Genomic DNA, 10,612 nt, shown 5'->3' with positions numbered 1-10,612 from the left:
CATAATCTCCTGTATAAAAATTTCCTGTATAAAAAATCCAGTATATTTAAAATACATAATTAAACTAAAAATGTATTAAATGCATCAAAGTAAACATTGGACAGTTATAAATAGATTAAAGTTATATAATAATATATAATAGAATTTTGTTAAGATGGAGGATTTTACGGGGCGGGGAAGTGTCTCTGTCTCCGCCCCATTGTCCAAGTGAACGAGGAGAATTTCTCCATCGTCCCCGTCTCTGCAGGAGTAAAATCCTTTCCATTCCCGTCTCATTCAGAACGGATCCCCGCAGAGCTCTGAGAATGCGGAAAAAATTGTAATCCCTAAAAAAAGCTCCACACCTTACGTACTAAGATTCAAGCTCAGGACCTCCTTTTTCTGATATCATATAAACTAAAAACTTAAACTACTAAGTAACAATATTTTTCATATTTTACATTCAACAATTGTGCTAGTTAGTGCAATGCTAACAATTTGCTTTAACAATTTAAATTGTTAAAGCAAATCACATTCAACAAATGTACTGGATTGGACCTGAGCAAGCCGAGCCCAATCCAGTTCATTTGGTGGCCGGATTTTGCCGGATTCGGGCCTACGGGCTCGAACTACATTAAAGAATTTTAGGGTTTGTATTGGACACATCTTATCCAGTTCATCAGTTTCAGTTTGTTAATTCACATGATTCATATCTGGGATGGCAATTTTTTCTGCAAACTTCAGATTGAGCGGAGACGAAAATATATTACTACCGTTTGTAACACTTCAGAATTTTAAGTAGTCATATATATATATATANAACTTGTTCCAGTTAATTTACTTCTATCTCAATATATATATATATATATATATATATATATATATAAAAGACATAATTCGACTAAATCTTTAAAATCCAACTATAGTATTTTTAGTGATAGCTAGGCTCAAGAAGTTAAAAGGATTAAATATTTTAGGACTAGAATAGTTTTAAAATAGATAACCTCTAAAAAGCGGAGAAGATTTTGAAACAACCATGTAATGCATTAAACGATCGAAATTAAAACTAGGCTGAAAAACAAATAATCTACACGTATAGACACTATTATTATCATATATCAGGGCTAAAATCCATGCATGTAATCACAATGGTATATTGTGATTTGCACTCTTGACAGATTTAAACTTACTAAGCTCAAATCGCATTTCTTGAGCCTACTCGATTTTCGTAAATGAATGGTGATCACCAGGATCAGTATATATATACATGAATGTGTTATTAGTAATTTTAAAAAATGTTGATATAACCATTTTACAATAGTAATAATGTGTCACATCTGATAAGGCCAGTGCACCCACACTATTGAATTGGATGGGCTCACAAGGTGGAATCCTTTTTGGTTCATGGTTAATTGGATGGAGCCAAGTAGAAGCCCCTGCAGACAAAATTAATTAAAAGGGACAACAATGGAGACATGTAGATATGGTGAAGCTCAAGTGGCACATGTCACCACTCCCCTACTTTAGATCTTTTGGAAAGAAAATTATATATATATATAGAGAGAGAGAGAGAGAGAGAGAGAGAGAGAGAGAATTTGGACTTTTTTTTAGTAAGTTTTTAACCTTAGATAAAAAATTATAGGATTAGGGTTAAGATAATAATGGTCCCCCACCAGGGTTTAGTGATGGTCTCCTTAGGATTGAGTGGGTGGGTGGTTGAATAATATGATTTCAAATGTAGAATTGATTAAAGTATAGATCTAACTGCTAAAAAATCGATTAAAAATAATTTGCTAATATAAATTAATAAATAAATAATAATTTTAATAATTTAAAAAATTGAAATTTTGTTAAATTATGTAGCATAAATAAATTATTAAAAAATCTTCTAAGTGAATATTGTTAAATATAAATATAAATATTAAAAATATCATTTTATGACAACTTGTGCGCGCGCTCTCTCTCTCTCTTCTTAATTTTTTATAGTGATAATCAGAATCTTATTATGTGTCAATTTTATGGTGGTCCTTGCTGAGGCCCCAGTAATACTCTAGATGATAATGAAAACAAATATCACCTCAACTAAGTAGAAAGCATCAATTACTTGTTACATGCAAATTTCTTGGAGACTTTGTGCTTCCAAGCCACAAAAGTACACATTGATGAGTTGATAGAAACTTATCATAGAATAGCAAAGAAACAAGATGCCTTCTTGCTGTAGCCATCTTTTTCCTTCTTCTTGTCTTAGCAAGAGGCCAAGAGCTTGGACTCGAACAACTTGTCCCTCGTCCATTATATGATACTTTATCTCCTATGTCCAATTAATAGAACAAGGGATCTATTTCAATCATGATTTATTTGATACTTTTGAAAAGTGATTAGTTAGTTTGCATGGAACATCAAACTTAGAAAATAACCATTTATTTCACATGGAACCAGTTTCACCACATGAAAATTATATTTATCTATAGGGAAAACAGATGCATGCGTTAGATCCTCTGGAGATTGGTTGCGCAGAAAATTTCTACAATATAATCCTATCTATCTAGTTCGGAAGGGATCTATTTCAATCATCGATAAATTCGTTGATGCTGAGCAAACTTAAATTAAAACACCAAAAATAGAGTTTGATATCACCTTCAGATAGATGGTCTGATCACATGATATACAAAAACTTTTTTACTGACTGAGTCTGCATGAAATCTACGTCTAGTCGATCATGTATTTTTCCTAATCCAAACATAGAAGCATGAAAGTCCATTATTTGAGCCTAATACATACATGTCATATAAACTGGATACAATAAATTCATCCAAAATTAATACAGTGGAAAAAATAAAGTTCTTGCACATTAACATAAAATCCAAGTAATTCTCAAAAATGTAACTAAAGTTCTAACTCATTACATGGCCACCATTATTCACTTGATGATCACCATCCATTTTGCGACCGTAATTCATTAAGTCCGAAACGAACTGATCGAAATTCTTCGTCGAGGAACCATTAGGGCTAATCGCGCTCTCAAGCACGATCTTTACCTTCTTAACCTCTTCTCTTATCTCCTCCCCCTCTTTCCCTCTCACTAACTCTTCAATCCTCTTTGAAACCACCTCTTTACTAACACTATTGAGCTCACCAATCCCAATCCCAATTCTCCAATCCTTAACCAACAATTTCCTATTAGTGAATTGATCCGTTAACAAAGGGAAACACAACATTGGGACCCCACACCAAATGCTCTCCAATATTGAGTTCCAACCACAATGTGTTAAGAAACCACCTATTGATGGGTGTGATAGCACCTCCTTTTGGCTACACCACTGCACCACCATGCCTCTTCCCTTACTCTCCTCTAGGAACCCGCCCGGTAACGGGTCGGGTTCGTCGGAGCTCACGATATCCGGCCTCAGCACCCAAATGAACCTCACCTTGCTAGCCAGCAAGCCGCGGGCGATCTCGTGCAGGTCGCGCTTGCTGACGTGCGCGTAGCTCCCGAAGGAGATGTAGAGGACCGACCGGGGGGGCTGCGCGGCGAGCCAGTAAGAGCAGTCGGACTCCGCCCACAGGCTCGTCGCGATCGGGCTATGGGTGAATCCCGGAGGAAAGATAGGGCCTATTGCATAAAAGTGCTTCTCAATTTGCAGCGCTGAGATTGTGTCAGGCTCGAGCTCGTATACTGTATTGCTGAGCACGAAGTCCGCGCCTTTGGCATCTTCAAAAGCCTTGAAGATGATTTGGTGGACCACTGATGACGTGTCGCTCTCCTGTAGGTACGACATTAGCTCGGTTGGCTCGATCGAGGCCACTCCTGGTATGTACTTAATCGTATCCGTCCGATTTTTCTCTATCATAGTTAATTATTAGCAATATTGTCACCAATTATAAAGAAACACAAGAAAAAAGAAATGTCATGTTTGCACAAATATTTTAACAAGAAATAACAAAATTCAATTTAAAAATTCCATGTTTGCACAAAAGTTTAATAACAAATTTTTTTTTTCGCCATCATTTTAATGTATTGCTCTCTTGATTAGACCTTTGCAATCTCAAGTTAACGAAAACAGATATTTTGTATCCAACCAATCTTATTGTGCTATATAAATATGTGAGGCATTGAACGATCTACATCTACGGTTATTTTATTTCACATAATGCCAAATAAAAAAATGTTATTATACTTTTATGAAAACTTTAAACTTTTAATTAAATATTGTTATTTCTATATGAAATAACTGTTTCAAAAGACTTTGATATTGCAACTTGGCCTATGTACTTTGGCTTAAATAACTTTAATTTTTAATTTTTTACATATGTTGTACTTTATTTTTATGGAATGGAAGTCAACTTTTTTTCTCTTTAGAGAATGGTTTAGGTAAACAAATTATTTTTTGTTTGCAAGATATTAGGGAGATAAGTTTAACTTTGTTTAATATTATTCTCTAATAACTGCAGTTGAAATTGCGGCCAATTTTGGTTAGTTCTAACTACAGCTATATATTAAATTCAAATATATGAACCAAACGGTAGATTTGAATTTGTATGCAATTATAATTACAGTATAGTTTAATTTGCATGCAATATATGGAATCAAACTGCACATCCCTTCATTCAAGGGTCGAAAATCTAATAGCATCGATGAATATTTGATGCTATTAAAAATATTTCATTCTAATTTTATAGTTATATATAAATATATACAGTTTTATTCAAAAGACAAGTAAAAAGGAAAAAAAAGAACAACACATATAGGTAGGTGCGTACCCTTGGAAGAGAAGTGGCCATTGTTGATGAGGAGGTCCATGTGATAGTACAGTGTAAATATAATCGCGGGCTCGGTCCAAAAGGAGACGTAGGGGATGCCGAGCTTCTTGGCGATCGCCGACGGCCACACGAAGAAGGTGTCGGCGACGAGGCACGTGACGGGGGGGTCGGCGTCAGCGACGATGCGCCGCAGGAGCTCCTCGACGTGCGCGGAGAGCACGTGGAGCACGGCCTGCATGAACTGGTCGTGGTGGAGTGACCGGTCGAAGGACACGGGGAGGCCGTCGCTTACGACCTCGTATCGGATGTCGAGGCCCGACGCTCGCGCCCCCGCGAATATATCATCGTCGTGGTTGTCGTTGTTGTCGTTGTCGTTGCCGTTGTTGTTGTGGGTGTTTTGGTGGGAGAGGATGGTGTGGTGGTGGATGGATTCGGTGTTGACGAAGGTGACGGCGAAGCCGCGGGCGGCGAGCTTCGTCGCAAGGTGGACGGTGGGGATCACGTGGCCTTGGAGGGGGTAGGGGATCACCACTGCATGGGGCTTCTTCATGTTGGGATCATTCACCATTGTTTCTTGCTTATGCTTCGAGAGAGAGAGAGAGAGAGAGAGAGAGAGAGAGAGGGATGTGAATGGAATTGAACTATTATGTGTGGTCGTGGTGAGATATGGGGGTGCGGTTTGTGAAGGGAGTTTGACCTGGTCAATTGTGAGTCCTAATTAAATGACGGTAATGCCCTTCTTGCTTTAATTTGTGAATTAAATATATATACAATAAGATATATACTGATGCTTTAAAATTTCAAAAAAAATTTGCAAAAAAGTCAGACACTTTAAAGCATCAAAAAAATTTAAAATAATGGTGCAATTTATTCTTCGATAAAGTATTTTGATATTGTTGCAAATTATGAACTAATTCATGATAAAAATTCACATAAATTAAGTTTACATACCTTAGTTTTTCCTGCAAAATTTATATTACAATTACTCAGATCTAATCTCAATTTATTTTACAAACTTCTTGATCTTTCTTGTAGTAAATCAACTAATAGAATTGTGATTGCAACGCACCATCCAAATCTCTAGGATTTGCCGTAAAGTAAACCAAAGAGAGAGAATTTCGATGATGAGATTGTTCTAATTTTCTTTGTATATTATTTATGATCAATTCATCTTATATTTATAGGCTATAGGGTGCAGAGAATTAATTCTAGTAGTATTCTAATTAAATCCCACAACAATAGAGATTTAAACAAAATAAAATTTATATTGTAAATTTATTTCTTATCTGATGTGGATTAGGAATAATTTAGATAAGTCTAATTTAGACAAATCCTAATTAAGAGATATAAAAGAGATCTAGCATTGAAAATATTTTGACCGTTCATATACTCGGGAATGCTTCTCCCAAGCGTTCATAAAAAGAAATAATAATAACAAAATTTTTTATAATAAATTAATTTTGCTTTGAGATTTACACACAGCATGATTCAATTGCTCACCCTAATCCAACTCATTCGAGAGCTCCTCACGAAATTGCGATGATGGTCGTTGAGCTAAATATAAAGTTTTAGTTAGATCATATATTTAAGTTTTATTTAGTGTGATTGAATCAAATTATAATTGGATCACTAGGTATTAATCTCGTCTTAAAATTTTTGTTTAATAGAGGAATGGGCGCTAATAAATAATAAATAATAAATAATATAGTAGATGATTAATGATTAATCCAAATTATTATTGGATTAAGCCTGTGTTAAGTTTTTATTAGAGGGATGGTTTTACGATATCATTTTTNTTTTTTTTTGAGAGATAGGTAGCACGCTACCCGCTTCGTTTATTTCATTTAGAAATAAACTTAGCTGGAAATGTGAATAAACTAGGATTCGAACTTGGGTCTCGGGTACCAACCACCAAGCCCTTTGCCACTTGCTCTAGGGACGGTCGGTAGTATAACAAATTAAAGTTAGCATCATCATCTACATGCAACTTCGCTAGAGATTTAAAAACTAATTAAGATCCCAAATAGTAGTTTAGTTAAGGGTAATAAATAATTAGCTGAAGATAAATATTTGATTAACACATGGAATATTATAAGCCAACCTCATAAGACAACAAATCATCAATAATACACCCACTTTTGGATTTGGTGTACTCTTTTTCCCTTGTCATATTCGTACCCTTGATTTGTCCCTTTCCCTCTCACAAGGCATATCCTTTTCTCTAGTTGCTTCAAATGAGCTCTCATTTGCTTTTGCAGCAAAATACATTTATATTATTATAGAGGCTTTTTTTCGCAAATAGCCCCGGATAAAAAAAAATTTTAAAATTGACCCTGTCAAAAATTTATTTGCAAAAATGGCCCTGTCTCTGCCAAGCAAGCGCCACGTCAACGCCACGCGGGCTGGGCAAGAGTTTAAGTTGAACACGGTGAACCATTCACCGTATTCAAACACGGTGAATGGTTCACCATGTCCAATACAAATATCCCCACTTAGCCAAAAAATGGCTAAATCGAGTTAATTATATTGGACACGGTGAATCATTCACCGTGTCCATCATTGTATTGGACACGGTGAATGATTCACACCGTGTCTAATACAACTAACTCGACTTAGCCATTTTTGGCTAAGTGGAGATATTTGTATTAGACACGGTGAACCATTTACCGTGTTCAAACACGGTGAATAGTTCACCGTATTCAACTTAAACACCTGGCCCCAGCCCGGCCCACGTGGCGCTGACGTGGTGCTTGCGTAGCAGGGACAGGACTATTTTTACAAATAAATTTTTAACAGGACTAATTTTAAAATAAAATTTTGTCAGGCGGCTATTTGCAAAAAAAGCCCTATTATAGACTTATATGTAACAAAATACTTTGATGAAGCTGTAATTTCAAAACATCACACATGATACCTGTATTTTAATATAATTTTCAACATAATCTTTATTTAAGAGACACAATATTTATGTCATTGTTACAAAGTCCGTTTCGAAAGAGTGTGTGCATAACTTGTATCCAACTGATTTGTCATATTTTCGTCAAGCGGTGTAGCCATATATAAACAAGATACATACGTCAAAATGTGGACAAATTTTAACATATATGCCGGCCGTCAAAACATATGAATTTCTTAATCATAATTATAATTAAAACATGCATACGGATCGAGAAAAAAAAAATATTATCTCCCATGTGATTTGATTAGCTACGCACCAATTTGGAGCAATTTTTTTATGTAATTATGTAAGAACACATAACTTTGTTTGATGCATATGCAAACAATGAACTGTTGAATACTTAAAGAGTACTCAAGTTTAATTACATTTACATTATCACAATAAAGTATTCGGAATAATTTACTCGCTATAATGAAATGATTAACTACAAATTTTAAAATTAAACCCAAAATGTTATTGGTTCAAGATTTAACACATTTCACTACTGGTTGATTAGTTCGACTAGTTTTTAAACCGATTGGATCATTAAGAAGCTTCATTGAAATTAAATGCGTGATTGATATATATATATATATATATATATATATATATATATATATATTTCTAAAAGCAAACACAATATTCCAATAATCGATCGAATCAAAGTTGGTGAACGCAAGCGTGAAACGAGGAGGACAACATGCATTATGCATTTGGCCATGTGCATCTGTTTGTTGCAGTAATTAAAAAAAAGAAAATCAGTTAAAAAAAAACTAAAAAGGGAGTTGTCCATATGTCTACGTACAGAAGTGAATAAGTTTTTTTTTTTTTATTATTGTGGTGGTATTTATCCAACCTACATCATAAGGTTGGTATTGAGACTTTTGTTGAGTGTCTAATAGCTTAGGAGGTATAAACCCACATGGCAAATCTTATCTAATATCCAGTCATAGCTATGTGGATCGTAAGTTCTAACCAACTATTTCAAAATACATGCTGATGAGAAGACGCACCCATCGCACTTAAAAGCTCAACCACAGCGCTTACGGATTTCGATCTGACTTAACCCATCTAAACGTTAGGCGTATTATTAAGCCTCTTGCCGTTAGTTCTCTTATAGACCGTAGTCCTATTTAACTTATTAGACTCATCCAATTCAATTTATTAGTCTTCTGGACCTATTGTTATAAGACAAAAAGTTGGACCTAATTTAGTTCAATAATAAATAGCCAACAAGCTGAACCCGAGTTAAAAACAGATCTCGATCGGCTCAGGTCGGGTTCGGCCTAATATTTGCTACGGAGTTACTTTTCATATCACCATAAAACTTCTTGGAGCTCCGATAACTTGACTTGAAGTGTGCGTTTGGTTCGCATTATTAAAAGATTACTATGAATGAAAAGATATCCGAGAATTTTATTCTTATTCATCCTATTACTAAGAATGTGGAATTCCTGCGTTTGGTTCGCACGGTAATATTATTTAGCCATGTTATTTAATATTGCAAAAAATATACAATTAATTTATTTATTTATTTAATTAATTTTAGATAATATTACCAAAAATTTCAACATCTTTTTAGAAAAAAAGGAAAGAAAGTATAAGTTAGAGAGAGAGAAAGAGCATAATTAAAAAAATAAAAAGAGAAATAGAGTCGAAATTAGAAGGAGTGAGAGAGTTGAGATTTTAAAAAGAGAGAGAGAGAAAGCTTAGTTTAGAGAGAGAAAAAAAAGTTGAATTTTAGAGAGAGATAAATTAAGAGATAGATATAAGATTAGAGTGTAACGAAAAATAATATCAATAAGCCGGCGGATAGAGAGAAAGAAAGAGATTAGATATATTATGATTACAATCCATTAATATGATGATACCCAACCTCCCTCAAGGGAATGAGATTAGTACTTTGGGGTGAATCTTATTCCCAAATGAATCCAATATTACTAACTGGATTACTTAGTACGTTTAGCCAAATACCGTCATATTTTTTTATTCCTATTGAATTACTAGGAATCTTTAAAAGATAATGCGAGCCAAACGCACCCGAAGGGTTAAGGCATAGTTTGGAAAAGCAGTAACCTGATGTGCCCGCCTATTTTCTCTAAACAAATTTTAAGAATACTTTTAAAACTTTTCATTATAGATACTACAAATAGTAGTGAAAATAATTAAACTAATGATTCTTTAACAATATTTTCCGACTATTTTGTAGCATGGAAGAAGAGAAGTTGTAGAACACCTTCCAACTTACGGGACCCCTTAAACATCAAGAAAGGTATGTTTGGCCATCTAAAACTAATTCGATGCGTGGCAAACCTTGGATTTAATTAAATCTACTTTATGAGTTATTAATTTGGACTACAAACAAAATGCATTTCATGAGAAAAAATATTTTGTTTGTTCACATAATTTCTACAGCACCATTAAAAAAATATAATGTATATGTATAGAGAAAGAGCTAGGTTCCTATATTTTTCAAAGTACGAAAGCCTCCGTACTTATAAGTTATTTTCGATGATAGAATATCTGATTCGTCGATCAGTTCCGTTAAACGTGATCTATGCTATTAGAACTATCTAGAAATCAAATTCCATGATGGGATATCATCTAAAAACATGATCTACGTTATTGTAAGTTATTTTCGATGATAGGACATCCGATTTGGCGATCGGTTCCATTAAATATAATCTACGCTATTGGTACTATCTAGAAACTAAATTTATAATTTTTTGACTTCGCTTGTTTAGTGAAGGAGTAGCCTCAAAATGAATGACAGAAAATAAAAATCTCATAAAAATTAGTGATAAAAGATTTAAATTTCAAATCAGAAGTATTGATCTTACTATTGATGTTAAGAAAAATAATCATTTTTGAAACATTATAATGTCGAAAAATTGTGAAATTTAATTTTTAAACAGTTTTAATACCGTAAATTAT

The 10,612-nt window shown here is 34.2% G+C and overlaps 1 protein-coding gene across 1 annotated transcript; it reads right to left on the bottom strand.

Annotated features, from left to right (window-relative positions):
• LOC109714910 (UDP-glycosyltransferase 86A1) lies at nucleotides 2,760-5,417 on the bottom strand. Its single transcript, XM_020239655.1, has 2 exons — nucleotides 4,741-5,417; nucleotides 2,760-3,823 (listed from the first exon to the last, which is right to left on the bottom strand). Exons 1-2 carry the CDS (start codon nucleotides 5,306-5,308, stop codon nucleotides 2,874-2,876), a joined length of 1,518 nt encoding a protein of 505 aa, XP_020095244.1. The 5' UTR covers nucleotides 5,309-5,417; the 3' UTR covers nucleotides 2,760-2,873.

The sequence above is a fragment of the Ananas comosus genome, linkage group 9 (assembly GCF_001540865.1).
Source record: "Ananas comosus cultivar F153 linkage group 9, ASM154086v1, whole genome shotgun sequence".
Lineage (NCBI taxonomy): Eukaryota > Viridiplantae > Streptophyta > Magnoliopsida > Poales > Bromeliaceae > Ananas > Ananas comosus.
This window is presented reverse-complemented; position numbering and strand designations above follow the sequence as displayed.